General features: G+C 36.1%; 2 protein-coding genes across 2 annotated transcripts in view; both read left to right on the top strand.

Annotated features, from left to right (window-relative positions):
* Positions 1–15252, top strand: part of LOC138704892 (protein maelstrom homolog) — a 57435-nt gene extending 42183 nt beyond the window's left edge. Inside the window, exon 3 of the mRNA XM_069833283.1 lies at positions 13740–15252. Within this exon, the coding sequence (XP_069689384.1) occupies positions 13838–15205 (1368 nt within the window). The 5' untranslated portion in view covers positions 13740–13837 and the 3' untranslated portion in view covers positions 15206–15252. The remainder of the gene's footprint in view (positions 1–13739) is intronic.
* LOC138704893 (pseudouridine-5'-phosphate glycosidase-like) overlaps positions 1–22428 on the top strand; it is a 436469-nt gene extending 414041 nt beyond the window's left edge. Inside the window, exon 11 of the mRNA XM_069833284.1 lies at positions 20827–22428. Within this exon, the coding sequence (XP_069689385.1) occupies positions 20827–20871 (45 nt within the window). The 3' untranslated portion in view covers positions 20872–22428. The remainder of the gene's footprint in view (positions 1–20826) is intronic.
* Positions 22429–24866: the final 2438 nt, after the last annotated feature.

Genomic DNA, 24866 nt, shown 5'->3' with positions numbered 1-24866 from the left:
TTAAGGAACTCAGAGGTTCATTGTTGCCCTCACATAAGCCCCCCATCGGTCGCTATCCTGAGCAAGATTAATCTAGTCTCTATCATCATATCCCACCTCCCTCAAATCCATTTTAATACAGTATTATCCTCCCATCTACGTCTCGGCCTCCGGTCTTTTTCCCTCCGGTCTCCCAACTAACACTCTATATGCATTTCTGGATTCGCCCATACGTGCTTCAATGCCACTTTTCAATTGTTATTTCTGATTGCACATTTATAGTGCATTCTTCAGTGAATATATGGGCACTCATTAGTGATAAAGATCTCTGTAATACATAGGTTACTTTATGTACGATATTTACATCACGAAACATAGTTATCATGGTGTTCGAAGTCGCAAAGGTGTTTTTCTGGTTGTTGAAAAGAATGCAGCATATTAATATTTATTTGGAGAAATGCCAGCCAGTCAAGTCACACCAGACACTGAAAATTACAATAAGCTGCCAAGTTACACGCTCCATCACTACCGCTCGTGGTTCCAAACAAGTATTCTCTCGTATGACGTCTTTGAATACGTACTAAGAAACTTAAAATTGTGTCCTTTATTACGTAAGCGAGCGGACTAGTCATTAAAACTTTCATGTCACTCAGTTGTCTTTTAACATGTGATGTTTTTAAAGAACTATGCTCTTTTTTCCACTAATAGAATCGATCATATAATTATCTATACAACAAAAATATCATCATAAATCAATCCAAGATTGAGACATACTGCATGTCAGACCTGAATGCAGGTATTTGGTTACTTCTTGTTCATTCAGTAGACACTGCAAATTTTTCTGTCAGTAAAAGTAAATTTTCATTCAATTGAAAATTAGTAATAACTTTTAGTGCCAAGTAATCAATTACAAAATTTTACTGATATTTATTCAACTGACCCTTCGTTAGGAAATACTTGAAGTGTTTGCTACATATTTATGAGTTGAAATGTTATATCGTCGTTGTTCCTGCAATAACTCCTGTGTGACATTTATCGATTTTCAGACTTTTGCTCTATTAAATAACTTAAATAGTGATACAGCAAATAATAAAATCTCCTATATGTAATTATATTTATTTTTTTTTCGAAAATGTAAAAATTCACCATCTCCTATGTAGCATTGCCATAGAATGAATAAATATGTTTTTCGTCCTACCGCAAAATTTTATATTTTTCCCATAGGAGTTAATGCAGGAACGATATAAATGTTAACAATTAATATTATATTTGTGTAAAGTAGTAAATCGACTTTTGTTACACCCGGTATACACGCGTATGTTGCATACACTGATGATTTCGAATCGAGGTGTGCAGCAGATGCTGTTTTCTTCATGAAACGCTTACGATTATGTGCCAATATCAAATGAGGACGATCAGTTGACGAGACTCACTGTCACAAGGGAGGAGTCATTCGAGGTTCTCGGCGAAATTCGCTAACATAGACAATGTTATGTAATATTTGGTGATCATTAAGTAACATTCTGAGCTGTGATACCTTCACGATGAAAGTTTATCCTACGGTGGACACTAAACTCACTCCCCCCCCCCCTCCCGAAAGGCTGTTGTGCAGGATGGGGCAAACCCTCGTCAAGTTGGGCTTTAGTGACTGCCTGCTGTCTCCATATTTTGACGAGAAATGGTCGGAAAATGTTTCGAAGGAAGCCATACGATATCTTCATCATCTTCAGGGCCTTTTGACCTGCTCTGCTTCCTCTAAAATTTATCTCGTCAAATTTCCATTGACCTTCCTAGTGACCTTTTTTCTTTCGGATTATAATTCATGGCTGCTCTAGCAATACGTGTAACTGGCAATCTACCAAATTATCATTCCAATTCTTTTGATATTGTTTTATGATCGGTACAGTATTTTCAACGTTTAATCCAGATTTTATATCTTCACTTCTTTTCTTATCTAAGAGTGTATATCCAGCTACTTACCTACGTAACAATGCAGAACTGCCATTACAGTACGATTATTTAGTCCTGATAGTCGCTGGCAATGTGCGCCTAGGTCAGGCAAGTCCATATAGTTACGCCAAGGGGTGTTTGGGTTAGTCATTCGCTTGCCTTCAGAGCGATCGGATGTCATGCGTGAGATAGAGCTGTAAGTTTCCAGAACAGTTACGCTGTACTGGATTCCGTTTCTGACCGCTCGCCCTTATCTCTACTCCGGAGCTTTCCCCAGTACTCTTATTATTTCCCCTCTTTCGCGTCGTCGAGCTGTCAGGACTAAATAGCCGGTCTGTACTTTATTACTTGATTAGCGTCTTTTTCGGACTGTTATTATAATATTCAGTTCATTATTCACAAAATAATTAAATATACTTAATTTTTTTTCTATTTCGTCGCTTTTCTCGTTTGATATAATATACGAATAACCTGAAATCCCATAAGGGCAACAGTCTTCTACTGTAGTGTAGGTAAGCTCAAAAGTCTTTCATATAGGGAACCAGTCCAAGAGAGCTTAGTACTTGACATACACAATATTGTACATAGTTTACATAGTGTTCATAATTATCACAACGGTTCCTTCCAGTGTTTTCCATGCCTGCCTGTCCTTCACTGTCCTCGTCCACTGCGCTACCGTCTCTCTCCGGAGAGCATCCGACTATCTGCTCCTTGGACGTTTCCTGCACCCCTTTTCCAATGCGTCGGAAACTTGGCAACATGTGCATCAGGCATCAGTCTTCTTACGAGCGCGTGGTATATGCTATTTAAGCCTTGCTTTCGCGTATTGAAGAGCAGAAGTATTTACAATTTATGCTGAGTTTTCCTTTTTAAGTTCTGGCGTGAAATCAGCCAAGTGTGGATTTCTAAAATGGTCCTCGGAAACATATGAAACAGCAGATGGTATAGAACTAGAAAGAAATGAAATGATAGATGTACCGGTAGCTCCATTTTTTTTAGAGTTACCCAAGACCCTGATACTTTTAGCTTTGAAGCTTACACACCCAGCCTTCTGAACATATTAGTTTATACCTCTTTCAAGGTATCCTAGTTACCTTGAGTATCCTCAAAGTTACATTGCTCACTTTGTATTGATTACTTGGCAGGGAAAGAAACCAACGATCAAGATATTTATTTTGACACTTCGAATCGAGGAGGACTTTACTCTTTCTTCAGATTTTGTACTTTACATTTCAACAATTGCCTAATGCATTGTAAATACACTGATTTCAAACAGTGTTAATGAAGAAAACTATGTAAAATGTGGAAATCAAAAAAGTTGTTGAAGTTACTCTCAAAAACAGTGTTGTGTAGCTATGTTGGCTTTGTAAACTATGTAGCCTATGCCCACGTGCGATGGAATAAGCTAACTTGCTGATAAAATACTTCCAGACATTATGGACAAAGTTAAATAATAATATTGAAAGGCAAGGAATGATAGCTGCCAGTTAACAAGTGTATTTATTTTATTTTAGTAGGTTATTTTACGACGTTTTATCAACATCTTAGGTTATTTAGCGTCTGAATGAAATGAAGGTGATAATGCCGATGAAATGAGTCCGGGGTCCAGCACCGAAAATTACCCAGCATTTGCTCATATTGGGTTGAGGGAAAACCCCAGAAAAAACCTCAACCAGGTAACTTGCCTCGACCGGGATTAGAACCCGGGCCACCTAGTTTCGCAGCCAGACGGGCTGACCGTTACTCCACAGGTGTGGACGAGGAAGTTTATGGGTGATTTTTTTTTCATAATTTGAAAAAGAATAAAATATTCTGTAATAAAGTTTTACAAACTTTGATTAATAAAAATTTTTAGAAAGAAATTACTATTGAAATGAAACGTTCATAATTTGTTGTGCTTTTCATCATTCAAAGCGTCTCTAAGAGACAGATTAATAATACCTAATTTTTACAGCTTTTATAATAAGGACTTTGAATTAACTAAAGCAAAAATGATGTTTCCTGTGAGATTTAGTAAATGGTGTTTGCTGAGTCTTGTTAAAACGATCAATAAAATTACAAGTTGATCAAGATATAGAGAAGACAGAAAACATCCCAAAAGTTATTGCAAGCATCTTATTTAGGCATGAAGAGAAGAAATAAATTAGAAACAGTTATTAATACTTCCATGTTACATCCATTGTTGCACTTAAAAAGATATATTGTTTGACCTAATGTTGGAATCATCTGTTTACCTAACTCGGACAGAAATAATGGTTATCGGAAAGAAAAAAAAATCCTACATCTGTCATTTATTTTAATGTCAGAGATATTGTGAATTTTCGAAAATAAAAACACGTGAAATGTTGTAGACAATTTGTAGGACACTTTTTTTTTTTTTTTTTTTTTTGGAAGAACGATTATATATTTACAGCGTAAAATGCTGATAGAAATTGTGTCAATTACATGCTGTCATTTTCATACAACCTTCTGCTTTTATAGTACTAATTTATAAGATTGTAACGTTTGTTCCCCTGACTGCGTATTGTGACGTTTTTTGTATTTTAGACACGTGTTCTTGAAACTCAATCAAGGCCTGCACGTAACACAATTTTTGTCCTGCTCGATGTACCTTAAACTTTAGTAAAAATAAGATATTGGTCTTCAACCGGTTCATAATTTTGTGAATTGTTTATTTCAGACATGTAATATTCTTGTCTAAATGCGATGACAGTTCTATCTACAGTATGGGACTTAGTTCACCGGCCCTGGCACAAGGGGAACATCACAGGGAAAGTTGGGATTGGGAAAATAGTGGAACTGATAAGCGGTGATGATAAACTGAAGGTCTGACGATTCAGCTACCGCAGGGGTTAATACAGGGATATCATTTTATTTTTACTTCAATTTTTATTGTACCTGAGTTTTTGAATGTACTACACTCCCAGCCCTTCTACTAATGAAGTTCAACCGTCCTCCACACAGATCCAAGACCGCATATACAGTCATAGTAGCCTTACGGTCACAGCAAACAGTACGTTCCAAAAATATGTTCGCGTTTTCCAGTGACGAAAGAGCTTTCAATATTGTGCATCATTTTCCATTTGCCTACGTCGCATCCCGATTTCCCCCACCTGCTTCTATTCGCCTCTCTGTAAATGCTAGTGGTTGGGCTATCTTAGCTCTTTTCTGAGAACATTAATTTCTGTTAGGAATTGGACGTCTACGTAATATTATACCCATACAATTGTTTAAAATAATTTAAATAAAAGGGTCTCGTTAAGTAATTAACTGTCACGTGATTTCCTCCCTGCGACGTAACCACTTGGACGGACAGTAGATAGCATGTCTGAGTAATTTTATCTTTTCGGGTCGGGAAGAAGTGAAGATTGAATTTATAGTACGTAAGGTCTTTTTTATAGAGTAAGTAGAGAATTATTTCAACATGAGTTACTGATACGAAGTACGAACCTGGTAATTGGAATTACGTACAATAGTCTATAGTGCGATAATATGCACATTAGAACTGAAGCCTGTATCGAAATGAACGGCCACCATTTTAAAAAAATGTGTTTACATATCCATATTATGATTATTTTTCAATTTAACTTCATTCTCTGTGCTGTATATAGTATAATGTGCACTGTATAATGAATACGTCCGAATGGATAGCTCAGTTCGTGAGTAAAAACACTCATTGTTAATACTGTACTGTATTTTGATTAAATAAAAATCTAATGAAAATTATCAAACTCAAAATCGCGATATTTCCTAGTTTACGTAAATGGATGAACTATTTTTCTTCCCTCCTATACATAGTAAAGTGATTTGTTTGTATATTACGCCAGTATCATCGAAATCCAGTCGTGGAAGGGGGTAGCAAACTGTGTTTCCGGGTCTCAACCGTTAAATCAAAGGTATAGCCAGGTTAATATTAGAAATGTTAGTAAAAATAAAATTATGTCCCTGTATAAATACAGTGATTTGTTAATGTGTTTATAAAGTTTGTAATGTAGTTCGGAAGCTGGCGAATAGTGGCGTGGTTTGAAGTAGCTTTGGAGTAACAGTTGATGCATTCCTTTTGCATTCTTCACAAGGGCGGTGAGGTGAGTCCCTCAAAATACTTTGATAATTTTCATAATGTTATGAAGTTAGATCTGTCTCAGTTTAAAATGTTGCTATGTCACATTGAAGATACAAAATTCACTGCAGAGATTTCAGTCCGTTTTACTGTGTGCGTGGTCTATGTTAAAAGTTAATGAAGATACAAAATTCACTGCAGAGATTGCAGTCCGTTTTACTGTGTGCATCGGTCTATGTTGAAAGTTTATGGAGATACAAAATTCACTGCAGAGTTTTCAGTCCGTTTTACCGTGTGCGTCGCGTCGGTCTATGTTGAAAGTTTATGGAGATACAATATTCATTGCAGAGTTTTCAGTCGGTTTTACCGTGTGCGTCGCGTCGGTCTATGTTGAATGTTTGTGGAGATACAAAATTCATTGCAGAGTTTTCAGTCGGTTTTACCGTGTGCGTCGCGTCGGTCTTTGTTGAAAGTGTATGGAGATACAAAATTCATTGCAGAGTTTTCAGTCGGTTTTACCGTGTGCGTCGTGTCGGTCTATGTTACAAAATTCATTGCAGAGTTTTCAGTCGGTTTTACCGTGTGCGTCGCGTCGGTCTATGTTGAAAGTTTATGGAGATACAAAATTCATTGCAGAGTTTTCAGTCAGTTTTACCGTGTGCGTCGCGTCGGTCTATGTTGAAAGTTTATGGAGATACAAAATTCATTGCAGAGTTTTCAGTCGGTTTTACCGTGTGCGTCGCGTCGGTCTATGTTGAAAGTTTATGGAGATATAAAATTCATTGCAGAGTTTTCAGTCGGTTTTACCGTGTGCGTCGCGTCGGTCTATGTTGAAAGTTTATGGAGATACAAAATTCATTGCAGAGTTTTCAGTCAGTTTTACCGTGTGCGTCGCGTCGGTCTATGTTGAAAGTTTATGGAGATACAAAATTCATTGCAGAGTTTTCAGTCGGTTTTACCGTGTGCGTCGCGTCGGTCTATGTTGAAATTCATTGCAGAGTTTTCAGTCCGTTTTACCGTGTGCGTCGCGTCGGTCTATGTTGAAAGTTTATGGAGATACAAAATTCATTGCAGAGTTTTCAGTCCGTTTTACCGTGTGCGTCGCGTCGGTCTATGTTGAAAGTTTAAACAAGGATGTGTTCATTAAATACTGCATAGATTAAATTGTCTACTTATTGGTTTCCTCATCATTCAAAGAATAGTAGAGTGGTTTGTTGCCTCTGTAAGACGGCTTAAACTCAATAAAATGTCCCGTCCTAATCATAGTCAAATTTTTCGATGACCATGTTTCCCAGCGTTCTTCCACAGCTCACTCCACGGACGTCTAGAATGGAATTTCCTTTAATTGCTCTCTTATCTTCTAATTAACATAAAACACAACAATTAACAATGTTTAGTTAAACTGAAAATCGTGCAAAGTTCACGACCGAAACTGGAAATAAATTTCAGCTACAAATTCTTTATTATTTGAAAAAGTACAGATGCACTTTCGTATCATCTTACGTTTGTGTAATAAATTCTAAGGAGAACAATTAAAATAAAGATATTTATGAAACTTAAGGTTTGTCGGTTCCAGGTAGTTTTTACGTAGGGTTTACTGATTGGGATTTTTTTTTTTTTTTTTTTTTTTTTTTTTTTTTTTTTTTTTTTTTTTTGGCGTGTTTAAGAATGTCTTCAGGACTTCCTTGTCTAGATTTCTCCCAGGAGTATTGGCAGGTGCAAGAACATTATACAAATGCTGACAAAATTCTCTTTGGCTCCTGTCATAAATTTTAACAAAAGAAATTTAATTGCTATCTGTTTATTTTTGCTTTTTTGATATGGGAAGACATTTTTTTTTTTTTTTTTTTTGCTGTTCTAAATACGTAGTACTTTTTCTCGCATCTTACCTGAAGTGAGGAAGAGAAATTAAACGAAATTGAAAAGGGAAGCAATTAAAGTAGGGGTACAACACTACAAATAATTGACTGTTATTTGTCATTTTTTCATCTTATCTCTTTAGAGCATGCTTGACGAAATATAATTTTGTGCGAGATCGTGCGTATTTGCTTGCTTTCCGCACAAAACCAATACGCGGTAAGTGTGAAATACCACATTCAGTATTCCCAACCTAACACACATAACAATTTCCCTCTTCTTACCGCTTAAGCGCCATATTCATTTTACTGTTTTAGGCTTTTAACATATTATTTTTAGAGACGTTTAACATAGTAATAATTATAAATTGGAAACTTACCACTGCAATTTCACCTAAATTGCACTGTTAATTATTGTTTTTAAATATTTGCAAAAATTAAGTAAACTCTACAGCACCACAAAAGTTACTGCATTTGTAATGCAAGTAACATTAAGGAAGCCGTGAAAAAATCAACAAGATTGCAGATGCCGATGTTATTACTGCAATATGTTATATAAATAATATTGTTAAAATATTAAAATGAAAAATAAATCATTACATAACCTTACCGTTTGTTTTAAGTTCGTATTTATAGACTGGGGGAAAAAAAGGACAGACGTATATCACGGCCTGCTGGAATATAGTAAACACAGAAAACATTTTATAGCAACAATGTTGAAGATAGATATATTTGTTTTCCAAAGTTGCCATCATTGAACAGAAACCAAGATGGAGATTTCATTGCAACTAATTAGAAATTCCTCTTTCAGGTATGTAATAAACGATCTCAGCACAAAATAATGTACGATACACGAGCGGTATGTTTGTTTTCATGTTCTCGGAAATTAAAAAAGCTCAACTACGTTTCGCTTTTTCAATCTTTTCCTCGAACATGAAAACGTCAACATACCGCTCTTGTAACGCATATTACTATTGCTATCCGTAGTAAAATTGGCGTCACTATTGATCTAGTGCATATATTGCGTATAATTTGCTTGGATGGTTTGTCTTTCGGTATAAATGCAAAATTCAAGAAAAATACACGAAAATTTAGTAATTATCGTCCAAGCCACTTAGTTTCTTTAATTGGTTATTTTACGACGCTTTATCAACTGCTATGGTTATTTAGCGTCTGAATGAGATAAAGGCGATAATGCCAGCGAAATGAGTCCAGAGACGGAAGTTACCCACATTTGTGGGTTGAGGAAAAACCCCGGTAAAACCTCAACTAGGTAACTTATCCCAATCGGGATTTGAATCGGGGCCCGCTCGTTTCACTGTCAGGCATGCTAACCATTACTTCACAGCGGTGGACGAGCCGGAAAGTATTACGGAAAATCTTTGGGCCTACTTATGAGCAAGGGTTTTGGCGAATTAAAACAAATGCTGAGTTATATGAATTATATAAAGATAACAACATTGTTGTTGACATAAAACTCAGAAGGTTAGAGTGGCTGGGACACGTAGCCAGGATGAAGAACAATCGCACACCCAAAGCTCTACTAGATGCATTACCAGTAGGAAGAAGGAAAGTCGGACGACCTAAATTGAGATGGCTGGATGACGTTCAGGCTGACCTAACAAAAGTTGGAATTAGAAGATGGAGAACACGAGTATTAGACAGGAGTGATTGGTCGGATGTTCTGAGGGAGGCTAAGGCTAAACTATAAGGGCCGTAATGCCAATGATGATGATGATGATGATGATGGTGGACGAGCCACTAAGTAAAGTCTCTCTTTACCACAGTCGTTATCGCGTCGCTATCATTGACAGTAGTTGCTGTGAAAAGAAATTTTCGCATGGCACGTGCCTTAAAAATAGGGATGGAAATATTGCGTAGCTCATAGCTGTCACGTTTGCTTTATACAAGGTGTATCACAAGACATTATAATGTTCCATAAGTAATGCGCATGGCAATGAGTGATAAATGCGGCAACACTATGCGACCGTATTAACTTTAAATCCGAAGAGGGAAAGCAGAGCTCTTGTCAGTTGAGTTTCTTCCACTACTTACGGAAGCGATCAGAAACAAGGAAAAATGACAGTACAATCATTCTCGTAACACTAGACAACAATCCATCATTCTAATAAGAGATTAATATAACCCGACAATAATTATTAGAAAGTGTTTTTAAGAAACATAGCAAGTCCATCCTACCGGGCAGAAAAGGCAGGTCCGTGCAGGTCTGTCTGAAGGGCAGTTTCATATAATAGGCTATGTAAACATGATCAAAGATTTGTCATTACACTGCACTCCGACTATTACTAGAATTGTCATTTGGAGTGATAATACGACATCATAATAAACACTCTTCGGCTTGCCAGTATTTTTTTTACTTGATTATTTAACGGCGCTGCATCAACTACTGGATTATTTAACGTTGATGGCATTGGTGATAGCGAGATGGTGTTTGGCGAGTTGAAGTCGAGGATGAGATGATATATGTCGAGACGAGGCTGAGCATTCACCATAGATTACCTGACATTCGCCTAACGGGTGGGGAAAATCTCGGAAAAAATCAAACCAGGTTATCCGTCCAAGCGGGAATCGAATCTACACCCGAGCGTAACTTCGGATCAGGAGCCGACTGAGATACCCCGGCGGCTTGCCAGTAATCATTTTCAATTTTAATTTATGGTCTTATCACTTTATCCTTTATTATAACGACAGGAACATTGCTTTTTTTTTATTGAGTCATGCCTTGCGATACAACAGCTAATCCAATTCGAATTGTTGTCTTAATAGCTGTTTTTACGTTTCTTTTCTTAAGGCTTTGGCTTTTCATAATGAATATTTGCTCATTATCACTCAACTTATTTCTGAATTCGACCATTCAGACCTTCCAGTAGTGGCATCGACGCGTTTTGTAGCTTAATAAATGGTATACTCGTACATTAATTTCTCACTTGACATTTGTCCGTTAAAAACGTTAATTACAGTTCTCATTATTTCACAATCTTTTCTGTGGATATTAAGTCTAATTGTGGTTGATACATGTTCTCTTTTGATGCACTCAAAGCATTAATACACGTAAATCACACGTAGAAGTAAGAAAGCTTATAAGAACTGTACATCATCACCTAGCTTCTGCAAGAAATAAGATATCAGATTTGAAATCTCGCCCACGTAATGATTTTGTTCTAGTTCGTTTGCATATGAGGGAATCAAAAGCAAAGGAGTATAAGTGCAGTTAAGTTATTTGTAAGAAAATGTGGTTGAAAGTACATAAGATTTCGTAAATTCCGTAAAAAAAATTATTTCAATTTTAATGTGTGGTGTTTTTAAAAGATGTATCCCTCTGCCACTAAAATTTTAAATGTTTTAGCTTAACCTGGGTGCACTTAATTAATGTTCTTAGAAATGTCGCTTGTACTCCTTTGCTTCTTTCCCCCACATATTTTGTTAATGTGGTCGTACAGTATGGTAATTTGAACTTCCATCGTTGGAACAAAAAAAAAAAAGTGTGATTGGATCAAGATTTAAAGGCTTCTCGGTCTTTTACGCAAAAGTCAAAGTTTAACGCTTCTCATCGATGATAGCGACCCGATAATACTTAAATATGTGCGGAAGATGACATTTAAGATCTGTCGTTACCGGAGAACGAAATGAAGTCAATTAAGAATTACATTGTTTGTGCTGAAGCAGGATAAATTCAAAAGAGAAGTTACATGAGAAGTTACTTTAAGCTAGGCGTGAAGAACCCGTAAGTAGGGGGAATATGACGTCAGTCTCACTCCACTTCTATTGGGGATGATCGACTTCGCGTAGAGTTGTTTACATTCTATGCCCGTGTAAAGATCCATCAGTGGCGGCATGCAATTTTCAAAAAGGATTGTAATAAATTCATTGTTTTTATAATGCGTTATCTCGTTTCAAGGTTTAAAATTATGCTAGATTTCCTGTCGGTAGTTTCTTTGAGATTTCTTTGCACCTATCCTGTTTTAGATTTTCGAAAACTCTCCTCCTATCATCATAAATAAATTTATAGCATTTAAGTAATGAACCTTGAAAGTTACTATTAATTTCAATTCAAAATGAACACAACGAGTCACGTCCTTAATTTAACAGTATATAAATAAATAATCAATATACAGTTCGTAATAATGAACTTACCCGAAAGTTTGTGCATTCCATTATTCTTAATATGGGCTTTGTTGAAATGTGGTTTAATATTGAAATGACGAGTAGAAATAAATTGGATGGGGCACAGTAAACAAGCAATTCTTTCGTCTTCAACAACAAAATAATCATTCTCATTTCCTTTGGAAGTAGTATTTCTTCACGGGTTTAAATTTTGCCATGTTCCAGTTCTCTTTATACTGCAGTACGCGTATTGTGTATTTATTTATTTATGAATTTATTTATATGTGTTATTTATTTATTTATTTTTAATTAATTAATTTATTTATATATATAGGCTATATTTATTTAGTTGGCTGGAGTGCGTTACAATGTTGAATGACAGCATTGACATCCGGTCATATAGCTATCACTCACTTATCAACGTAGGCCTATAATTAAATTATTTATTATTATAAATTTTATTTATCGTCCTATTACTAATGAAACCAATTAAGACCAGTAATGCAAGTTTTGTAAAAACGGGAATTAAAACTTTATTAATGCACGAAAAATCATAATAAATTCTTCAAATAAAGTAATTGGTTTGTTTCCTGCATGCAACATTTCGGACTTATTTCATTTTAGTAGAATACAGAGCACGGAAAGATACGTCGGGGACTGTACTTAACTTATTTTACACAAAAAGTGGTCTTAATTGGCTTTACTAGTAATAGGACGATATATAGCCTACATAGGTAGACCATCTTACATTATATGCACACATACATTTTAAAATTTATTTAACATGTCTTTTAACTTATTTATTTCCCTCGTTCATTTTTCTCTTGCTTTCTAAAGGTATGTTCTAAGGATTTTATTATCTGTTCATTTGAAATTCTTGATAGCGTATTGTATACCTGCCGCCGCGAGAATGAATGTTGATGCAACCGAGCGTAACAAGAACGCTATGACCGCACTGGTAGAAAAGGTGGGTGGGGTAAGAAGGGGTAGTAAGACAGTCTCTCTGAAAGCTACAGTTCTGCAGGGCTGCTTTAAGCCATTATTGTTGACGCAGCAAGTTGAAGATGCACTGTGATTAATGATTATTATTATATGTGCTATGAAGTTCTTGGCACAAGTGTATTTTTTTCAATGCCTGGGGTTTCTTTCTGTAATCAGCCTAAGCATAGTAGCATTATTTAATATCTTTGTAATAAATCTTTGTGGTGCATGTGATGACAAGTGATAGAAAGTAGCGCAAAGAATGAGATATAGGTGAAGAACGACAAATACAGTTTAATCGAAAATGACAAATATGGACGAATTAATTATTTTGGGCCCTCAAAAGATTGTGACATAAGTGTAGACATTTATGACTAAAATAGGCAATTATAGACAAGTATCTGGGTTTGATTTTTTGTAAGAAAGATCTCTATAATATGAATTTAAATGGTTTTAGTGTCGTTTTAAAAAAATTCAAATTTTGCAGGACTGAATAATAAATTAAAAGTCACATACTTTCATCGTTAGAGTACTCCTATTTTACTTCTCTTTGTTTTCTGCGACATCCTTACTACTGCCTCTCAGCAATATCTAGGCCTACTAGGTATTGCAAGAGATGAGTACACTCTGGATACAGTATTATCTTATATCTTATTTGTATCTAAAGGGAAACATATTCTTGATTTCGTATGTTATGTAACCTTGGAGAATTTTTGACATCCTGCATGTTGTTTCGAATATTCTCTTGGTATGTGAAGTGCTTATTATTGTTTTGTTTTATATTCCAGTTTGTTCTAAAAGATAACGGAAGCTGCCGATTGTCGATTTCGAAGGGAAGAAAGAAAAACGTGTAATATTTACCAACAGAATAAGGGAAGTGGACGAAATGGCAGCTGCGAGAAGTGACAGAATGCAGCCACGCGAAAGATGTATGTACGAAGTAGAAGCACAAAAGGAGAAAGAACGTAATTTATTCTTGCAAAATAAATGTACCACGCAAGGGAAAAGTTACGCTCAAATAAGAAGAGAGATGAGCGAGGCCATCGAGCGAGAGAACAAGATGGTTGAAGAAATAGAGTTTACAGTACGTTCTCTTGACCGCTCCTCTTCACTCCTCAGCTACAAGTTTTATGTTATTCACGTAAATTACTACTGCCGATTGGAAAATGGAACTTTCCTTCCTTGCGAGCTGGGTCTTGTCGAATTCAGCCTCCTTGATGGCATTACAAAAACTTATCACACACTCATTAATCCAGGCGGAATTCCTATGGGCTATAATTATCAGGCGAAGAAGTATTCAGAAGATACACATTCTATTCCAGTTCCACCAGACGAATTTGGAGGCGAATCGAATCACCCGAAAATACTCGAGAAGGTCAAGCAATTTGTGATGGGAGAAAAGGGTCTTGTACCGCCATTATATACGGCTTTAAATACTATTGAACCTGTGAAGAACATACTTTGGAGATTTCAGAAATTTGTTGATCCTGGTCTTACGCCTGATGAGAATATGTTTGCAGTGTATTCGCTCCCAAAATTATTTTACGAGTTGTCCATTGCGTCCGCGAGTTCTTCAGGCGCAGGCGGATTCCGATATTACAGCTTGGCGGAGCGTGAATTGGAAAAAGACGTTCTGAGTTTCACTAAAGGAATATCTTGTAATTTCCACGAAAAGACGGATGCTCTGCCTTACTGCAGTTTGTCATGTGCGCGTCGCTGGATTTTTGTTATACTCAAACATTGTTGTAAGAATTTGGAGATAAAAATGCTACCTGATCGCCATTACGCCAGAAACAGTTCACAGTTCCAGAGACCTGATTTTAAGAGAAAGGAGGCATTCTTGAACAGCCCATGCGATTACCCATTTCTTGGTGATGAAGTTCATTGTGACAAGGAATTGAAAAGTACTGGAAATAAAGTACACAGCATGTTCACCCCAGATGTTAAATCTAAGACTCTTTCTACATCACAGGTTTCCAGTGGAGATACATTCACCTCTCATGCAGGAGAACAGTCTGCTAAATTATCCAGTACTTGTAAGGAGGAAAGAGAGCAGTCATCAATGATTGCAAGTACTTCCACAAATATCAGTAGTGCGAAAAATTCGACGAATGCTGACGCAAGAGGCACCGTACCGAAGGAAGAGCGCTTAACACCTCTAAGACGCCCAAAATCATTACCCGTTGCTCTGACTGTAATGTATGAATCAGATTCCAGTTTAATACAGCCAGAATTAACTCCAGAAGTCCCGTAAACCAGGAAAACATTGACTTGCAGAAAAAAAAAACAATGTGGTAGGTACATAAGGTGTTTTAAATTGCGAAAATATTTCTGAGTTAGTATAATCTGTAAGTAGAGATATTTGTCTGTATCTACATATTGCCTTCTTTTACTTTTGTTTCTACTCTGTTTTTATCGTAATGTGGTTTGTTGGTTGGTTTCGAATGTGCTGTTTTGTTTTTTAACTATTCACAGTCTAGCTCGCCAATATTTGGCGGTAATGCAGGTTTCACTCGCTTTTGCTGTCTAGACTCCGTTTCGACTTCATTGCCACATAAGGTGCAGTTAGCTGAAGGAAATATGCCATCCTTTTGGAAGTGTTTCGCAAGAGTCATGATCTGTGAGTAGTCTGAAGGCGGCAATTGATGATTTTCTTGGCGATTGCGGTGTGAGTTTGGGGTCTTTATATCATTTTTTTCCACTTCTTGTTCTCAGATGCTTGTTTCAGTCGGTTTTCATTTGCATGCCTAACTTTTGTGTATATTATTCTCCTGGCAGATTCATTTCATTATCCGCCAAGTCACAGTGTGAAGAAATCCATATAATTACTACTTTCTTATCCATATTCTGTATAAGGCTATCCTGGATAAATTTGCAGAAAACCCTTGTTCCATTGTCATCTGCTTTTACTCTTGCTTCTGTAGCTGATATGAAGTCTGATAAAATTATTAGGACTACTTTTTTTTTAATCCATCTCAAAGTTAATTTTGCATTTTTTGTATTGTAAGTATTTCACCGTAAAAATGTGTTTCGTAATGTTTAAATGCAAATTTTCTATTGTTTTTATACTTTTTTTTCCCCTAAATGAGATGCACCGTTAACCAGATATTCAAAGCGTTTGATTTCCACACTGAAGACACGTTTAAATGCCTGCGACTGCAAATAGAATTTGTGTTGGAAAATAACTAATTTAGCGCCCTACTCCCTTTTCACCTGCCACATTCCACCATAATTTCATCACCAGTAAAATGCGACTTGTAGATCCACCACTGTAGGGCACCCCAGGCAAAGTCGGAAGTTAATACATTCTTCGACTTATATGTAAAACTATACAGAGAATAGATATCGCGAACACTTTAAATAGTTAACAACCCTACTCTCTCAGCGAGTTGTTAAAAACATGACTAAATGACTAATAACTATGTCTGTTACAAGAAAATACCCTTATCAAGGCATCTTATCATGAGAGTCCGGCGTTTGTTTATCTAAAGCCTAAGCGGCTCGCAACAGTTGTTGTTGTTTAGTCAACTGTCCGAAGGCAGGTCTGAACCTCACAAGTGATACTAAGAAGGCACCACTTATGAGGCAACTAGGCCAGGAGATAATGAAGTAGGCTGGCCAATTCCTTTCCCCTCCATTTCTTATATCGCCGACTAACTACATATTACACTAGTCAGACTTCAGACGCATATCAACAATGTATTGTTCTTCCTCTGACACATATTGTCAAGTGAGATGTACTGCCTGGTAATAGATGTAGGCCTACATATCAGCCAGAACCTTAATCAGAGGATCCCGCAACAGTGTAGGTTTTTAGTGAGTCTAACGGCGGCACCCAACCCTACTACAAAGTTCAGGTCTGCTGTTCAGCGAACATGCGAAAACAAAACAAAGCTGGTCGCTTTGAAATCAGTGCCCTAATAGGAGAATTTGGTAGTGAGCACTTCATTAAGAAAGAAGAACATGTATTTTATAAGAAATCAGGAGACATTTTTCATTTGTATTCTTGTATTCTCCTCGTTTTTCACCTTGCAGTCTCTCAATCGTCCCCGTCTTATCCTTGTCGTCTAGTTCTCTTTGCCGTAACCTTATTCTCCAGAATTGTGTCTACTTTTCGTTGTGATTTTTTGTTTCACACTTTTTTCGGCAGGACAGTGTGGCCGCTGATGGCGAATCTCTCATTCAAATAAGCATTTCTTGTCAAAAACACGTTCGATACACGTGAGCAAATTACTGAACCAAGGTGCAATCAAGGGCGAAGGTACGGACTCTCAGTCTCTGACAGCGTATTCCGAATCTCACCGGACCGGTGACATCAGTGACGTCACGCTGCAGCGAAATAGGAACAAAACTGCTGGAAGATTGGAATGGCAGCTGTAAAAGTTGTTGTATGTGCTATGCTAGCAAGATTTTGCCAAATTTCTATACTTTCATCTGGCTCAAAGGAAAGAGAGCATGAACAATTTATTTCTTGACTCAGTAATAATAACTGGTCCGTTGACATGTTCGTTCATAACCTATTAACATATTTTTTTACATTGTGCACATTACAAACAATACAGCAGAACAAACCGCCATGACACAACAGAGCACGATGTCATTCGATTCACTGATGGAGACTGATGGATACTGCCACCACCTCTGCAAGCTGATGGAACCGGTACCACACCGGTGGAGTCATCGTTGAAATTCGGAACAACGTGATGCCATCAGATTGCTCAGCGCTGAAATTCGGAACACGCTCTGAGACCACGGGGAAAGTTCTGAGGCATTTGTAAGCGCAATATTAGTTTTTAGGGGTAAGAAACAAAAGGGATGAAAGGGACCATTTAATTCTAACGAGAATATTGTTTTAAAGAAATATTAATAGATTGCGTTAATATTTTGAAATCTGAAAAGGTTAAGCAAGGCGTTTTTTGGAACAAGAACTTAACTACAAAATTTTGTATCTGACATACAGAGCATTAAACATTGTAGGTCCTGGCCGTTTCATGAAATTAGCAGTCTACTAAAACTATAAACTAGTGTCATAAAAATAATAGTGTGAAATAGTAGTTAGCAGTGTAGAGCCTATATTTAGGAGTATTATTTAGCAGTGTAGCAACAATGCTGTTTCATAAAACGTGAGTACTGCTAATTTAGACTCTTAATTAGTAGTCCATTATCAGTTAATAGAGATTTATAAAAGTAGGAGAATATATTTTTGAAAGTAATACAGTACCTGTATATTTGTTTTAAAATAATGTTGTAGATGTGGATTCCTCATCTAGAGTGAAAAAAAAAAATATATATATATATATTTGTAAGACGTCCAAGAATTTTCAGACCTAGAATACAGTATGACTTTACGGAAGAGACATATAAATATAGGGTGAATCAAAAGTCTGGAACCATATAAATATCTTCCATATGCTTGATTTTCGATTATTATAGGTGTTACCAGTATTTGTAAGACCAAATTCTGCACCAGTGACACATTCGATTCTAGCCCTCAGCTATCTCAAAAGCCGCCATTTTCAATGCAACTTTGAAATTTTAAATGGAAATGTGGTCATGTAGGTACTCACAATCATGTGAAATTTTCTGAGAAAAACAATGGTGCAATCCGCTTTGAGATATCTCTAATCGTTTTAAAGTTATTTAAAGATAACTATAATAATGACACAAACATTAGTTACTGCATCTACAGATATTTTGTAACATGGTACGGTACTAAGGAGGCTTTGGAAAAGGAGTTTTTATGCAATTCTAGTAATTAACTTTTCCTTCTTTACTGTTTGGTTAACCTGTGACAGTTTCAATACATTGTTGTGATTATTTGAAGCTTTCCTATAACAAATTTCTTGATTTTCGTGATGACATTATCGAAAAAGGAAGGAATTGATATCATTCATTCTGGTAGGTAAAGCCACAGAAATGTTGCAGCAGACTGGACGAACAGTTCCCTGGACATTGGATTGGTCGACGTGGCCAATAGAATGACCGGCTAGGTCTCCAGATTTAAAACCCTTGATTTTTTCTTTTGGGTTACATAAAGATCTTGGTAGGATGAATTGAAATTGAAAATTTTGATTAGATGTGTCGTGCTCCTGTTTCGAATACCTGTTCAATTACTGTTATGAGATAAAACGCCCTCTTTGTATGAGCATTACCACTTGGTTTGCATACAATAAAACTAGCCAGTTTTTCCAAATTTATATTATTATTATTATTATTATTATTATTATTATTATTATTATTATTATTTGATTTTAAATAGATGAACACTAAAACTCATTTCTGGCAAACAATACCTTCTAAAAAACTGCGCATTTTAATGCATCTCTTGAACAACAAAATTCATCATGTTAACAGTCATCAATCACGGCAAAATCTAATGTTTAGAATACCGCTAATGATTTTTACATTAAACAGAAATAAGAGAGAAAAATGTTCGAAGAGAAGAAAAATACGGGAGCCGGGAGATTGTTAAAAATTAAGGGCAAATACGGAAGATCTCGGGAAATACGGGAGGGTTGGCAGCCCTAGTTAAGTTTAACAACTGTTTTAATATAAGTGCCAATTATTCATCACTTATTGCACATTTTAAGTTACTGTTTGAAATGGCAGCCGGTGAAAGTATTTTCCATGTATAATAATTGTTATATGCTGGTTGTTTAAATGGTGAAAGAGAAGAAGAAATTATTACGTTAACTATCTGAACAGAAGTTTTTGGAGAGGTATATAATATATGAAGAGTCCACTGCAGGAATGATGGATGTCACTTTCTTGTCGAAAATGAACCAAGACTGTCAATGCATAGCTTAAGCCATATAGAAGGTACATACAGAGTTACGTGGCATTAACACTGATAGTCATTGTCCAGTAATGATCGGAAAATCACAGTTAAGCTTTGAGCGCTAAGCATTTCAAACTTTCAATTGCTTCTCCTGCAAAATGTATTCCAAATGACATCCATCTTTCGTGCAGTGGGCTCTTCATATAATAGTTGCAGCAAAAGTGTTACAAGAAATAGAAGACAGGTTATAATACCCAACTAATAGAGACCTACTTGTAACTCCAATTATTCATTGGTTTAAGATTTTATCCTTAGGCTCATTTCAGTTTAATATTTGGGAGAGTAGGCTTTTCAAAGGCAACTACAAGCTAGTGGTAAATGGAATAGGGCAGCGGTCATCAGAACACTGCACTCTCGGGCTAGCGTCTCTAACCCGCAGGTCTCTTACAGCACCAGCGTGCATCCGAGGCTACTGGCGGGTATGCTTCCTCCCTCACGAGGGTGCATATTGCCATGCATTGCTTACTCGTAACCCATTTCAGAGAATGGCGACGACCTCTGGAATAGGTTTGGGTGCAATAGACTGCACTAATGTTAAAATTTAATCGTCTGGGGGTAATATGGGTCAAATATTTCGCAATCAAAAAAGATATTTTTCAATAAATGTGCAAAGTAGTTCTATATGTGATGTCAATTTGTTAATAATTCTGAGTTGGCAAATAACGTAGATTTTAGAATGCAAGCAATTGAGATCAGAGTCATATAAAACAAAACGCTAACAAAAAGCGTGACCTTGGGCGCGTTCATAACAGTACAATATGATCGTGTCCTGTTAGATGCTACGGACCAACATGAAAAATATGATTTAACAAGAGTTTTCTTAACAAAACTCTAACGTCGATTAAGTAATATTTAAATAACTATTGAACAATAATTAAATGTTTGTTAGTAAAACACTTGCTATAGCACATTTAATGAAGGTTGATGAAACCGGTCGTAAGTACTGTATATGACTACAATCAAAGGTCAGGCAAGACGATGGAGTCTTTCTGACACTGAGTAAACCTTACATTTATCTGTGACGTTTATGTTGACAGGAGAGAGGCAAGCCGGTAGAAGACGAGGAATTTCCAGATATATGAAGACAATTGAAGGCTAATAAACTGTGTCTGTAGCAGGAAATGCTGTCACTAGATTGAAAGGACATGGAATATAATGTTGTATAGTTATTGCTTTCTATCCTTGAGAAAATTCGAATTTATTTTTCTATTCTACACAAACTTTTTCACTGTTATGAAAACAATGTTAGACATGACGAGCAGTGAGTCTCCTTGGTTATGAGATCAGCATGGTAAAGAGTCACAGCTTAAGATACTACAGACAAATCAAAATACAAGAGACAATGTTCTGTGACAGCGATGTAAATCTCCTGTTACATCCGGATCCCCTGGATTTTTAACTAACGGGTGTACGCCTGAAAACAGGTTGCGTTTAATACTTGGCCGTTAGAAAAATGACATGGACAAGTAGCAGCCCACTTAGTGGCGATTCATAGTGTCTGCTTTGAGTAATAAAGTCTCGCGACTTGTACCGGTACATTACAATATAGATTTAATTTAATAGTTAGAACTGTTAATCATTCTCTCTAATACAATTTCACATCTTTTGAAAAGATTTCCGGACACAAGCCAGATTTCGTATCGATAAAAGTGTCATTCAATTTATGAATGACTTGTCTAATAAGGTTTTAACTTTAACAATTTCGTTGCTTTCCAAGTTGATTTCTTGGATACATTTATTTACACCTGGCTGTTAAGCTATACAGTATTTCTTGACGAATATGTGGGAGACTATTCACGCGATTTATGCGTCTTCTTTGTTTATTTAAACGTGAACCGGTTTCTCTTGTTTTTTTATTCAATTCTGAAGTGTTGAATCAGAAGGTTGTTGAAAGCCAGAATATTCCTGCATAAATATGATGTCTACGATTTCTTCCTAATATACGTACAGGTAGCATAAATGAAGATTCGCTGTTCTGATGTGTACTGCATTGACACGAACTAAACTCAGCTGCATTTAATGGAAGTGAGCTGTATACTAATGGTCTAATCTTGCTGTCGCTACTGGGAACATAAAACGTCCCACGCTCGATGTAGAGGAAATGTACAAATTATTTCCTCGTCGGTATTTATAACAGTAAAGTCTTACTTCATTTATGTGAGCGGAATCTGTTTTCTGGCGAACGCTTGTGGAATTTGTTTTAGCTTTTGTGCTTTCGAGTGTAAATTTATCTGTGTGTTCTAGAAAATAGTGTTAATATATAATTTTGTTCTTTAGCGCTTAATTTATAATAAGTTCATTTGTAACTGTTTACTTGAATTAAACACGTAGAAATAGAAATGCAACAGGCCTATTATACTTGTCCCAGTCTGCTACAGTTCGGATATGTCGTTGTGAATTCTCACCTTAACTTTCTTATTCACTGAAATAGGTTCAGGATTGTGTTGGTACGTGTGTTTGTAATAATACAGAAAAAGTTACCTGGTTGAGGTTTTTTCCTAGGTTTTCCCTCAATCCAGTAACAGCAAATACTGGGTAAAACTTTCGGCACTGGATCTTGGACTCATTTCGTTAGCTTTAGCACCTTCATATCATTCAGACTCTAGATAACCATAACAATTGATAAAGCATCGTAAAATAAAACACTGAAAGTATTATTATTATTCTTACTATTATGTACATGTATAATTATTAATTGGTATTATTAGTCAAACATCAGAGCATCTGAGACTTGGATTCTAATTCGTCAAGTCCAGGTATGAATTTGTGTTGGATACAGAAGCTAGTTGCAGTATTTTTCTGGATACTCCGTTTCTTCTGCAATTTGTTTCGTGAGTTTCAAATATTTACAGTAATCATGAAAGAAACCAACAGAAAGCTATTACACTCCATAATTTTCGTGTCAGAAGAACTCCAAACGCAAATTTTCCACTGCATCAGTAACCATGAGAATTTCTGGAGTTGATCCTGACGAGTCTTGAAAGTATGATCTAATCCCCGACTGCCCTCGCCAGTCGGCCGCTTCCATAGGCCCAGTTTACTACTCGAAATAGAATGGTGTACACTAAGCCCCTCGCGCTATGAATTCCTCCTCGGACCGCCCCCGAATTCCCATATTCCTTTCCCGCGTAGGCATCATCTCAGTCACTCAACTCCAAATCCCACGGACCCTACGATCCCAAAGAAAAAGCCTACGGTACATAGCACCATTCTCAGCAACTAATGACTGTAATATTATTACAGTCTAAGTTCGGTGACGTCCCACGACCGGCTCTACATCGGAGAAAGTCCGAAATATGGGAAAGAAACGAAAATTATGAAGTGTAATTCTGATGACGAAATGAGTTCGAAGTCCAATGCCGAAAGTTACCCAGCAATTCTGCTTGAATTGGCTGAGAGAAAACTTTGGAAAACAATCTTTACCAGGTAACTTGTTCCAACCAGAATTTGAACCCAGATCAGATATTTCTCCACAGCGGTGCACTGAAAGTATAATACATGAGAAATGTTTCTTGGCTTGGGAAGACTACTTCTATTGATATTGAGGATGCAAACATGGTTTTTAAAGACTTCTGAAATAATTCACAGATAAACATACATTCAATACCAGAAGTTTCTGGTCGCACTTGTTACATTGTTAAAATATTCATATTATAAAACAGAACTTTTGGAATTTGAATATTCCTTCGCTTTAGGTGAGGAGAAGGAAACGAATGTCGGTAGGACTCTAATTGCTTAAGCACACTTCACTGATTGACAACTGAGAATTAAAGGCAAGGGATTTTGACATTATTTTCGAATATCGTTACATTGCGGTAAAAGGACTCCATTGACATATTGAGTGCCATTTTAGTAATTCTGTAAATTCACCTGAAATTCACAAAAATTGAGACGCTTATGCTGAAAATATCCTGTTTATAATACCATATATTACATATAGATTTATTAAAATTATTTCGAAGCAGTTATACTTCTTGGTCTTTATTTCGTGTTGATGAAAAAATTACATTTCTTGATGTGAGAATACAAAAGTTTCTACCTGTATTTTATATAATTTTTCAAGAGAGAGCATTGTAATTTGTATTTAAAAATATTTGCCATTTTTTAATTAAATTCTTCTGAAATTTTGTCATATGCTCTCATTAAGAGGGACCGTCTCTGATAGGATTTTCATAATCGAAGGTCTACTATATTCCCATAGCTGAAATGATCATTTTGCAGATAGAAACTTTTTACGCTGAAAAATGTTTTTCAAGTGAGGAGTTGTCAGAATCTATGAAGAGAAAATGACAAGAGTGGAAATTATATCTGAAGACTTATACATTATTATTAACAAATTTTAGAGGTGAATTAAAATTAAAATTAATACTTAGAACTGAGAATTGGTATTATAGCATCAAGTGAATTGAAGCACGGTCTATGACAACGCTGTAAGCGACAAATTTGTGAAAAATGAAATTTCAAAGTAAATATGGACTAACTTTGCCTTCTATTAGTTTTTCATTGTTTTTGTAAACCATTTAAAAATTCTACTTGCAATGTTATAGTCCATACTGAAGTTATTATTAACGATACATTAGAACTGAGATAAAATAATCTTCGAATTCAAAAATAAATAAAAACAAGGTATTTATATTATGACAGGAAGCCTTAATTGAAAGGGTGAGAATATAGTACTAAGCTATACAGACAAAATTGTACAGGAGAACTGTTGAAGGTTTAGAGTCCAATGTTATTAGGTGCGATATCATAATTTCTTCGGCATATATGGTACTTTGTCTACGTCATTCGTTGAGTAACTTTTCTCATATTTTAATAGTAGCTTTCTCATATGTGTAAGAAATGAACCCACACAAAAAAGCCATTTTTGTTAAAAGTGTGGCTTTGGACTATCTCATTCTCATCCCTTCAATTGTTAATACTTTAAAATTATTTTAAGAATGGTTAATAAAACTTAGGTATGCATGGCATCAGTGTCTTTACTGACAGAATTTTATAAACTGAATTGAAGAGTAACAAATAGAAAAAAAATAATTAGTAGTTTTTTTAATAATGGAAAGTTATTTACTGTTTTAAT

The sequence above is a fragment of the Periplaneta americana genome, chromosome 8, assembly GCF_040183065.1.
Source record: "Periplaneta americana isolate PAMFEO1 chromosome 8, P.americana_PAMFEO1_priV1, whole genome shotgun sequence".
Lineage (NCBI taxonomy): Eukaryota > Metazoa > Arthropoda > Insecta > Blattodea > Blattidae > Periplaneta > Periplaneta americana.
Note: the sequence above shows the minus strand (reverse complement) of the source record. Positions and strands in the feature narration are given on the sequence as shown.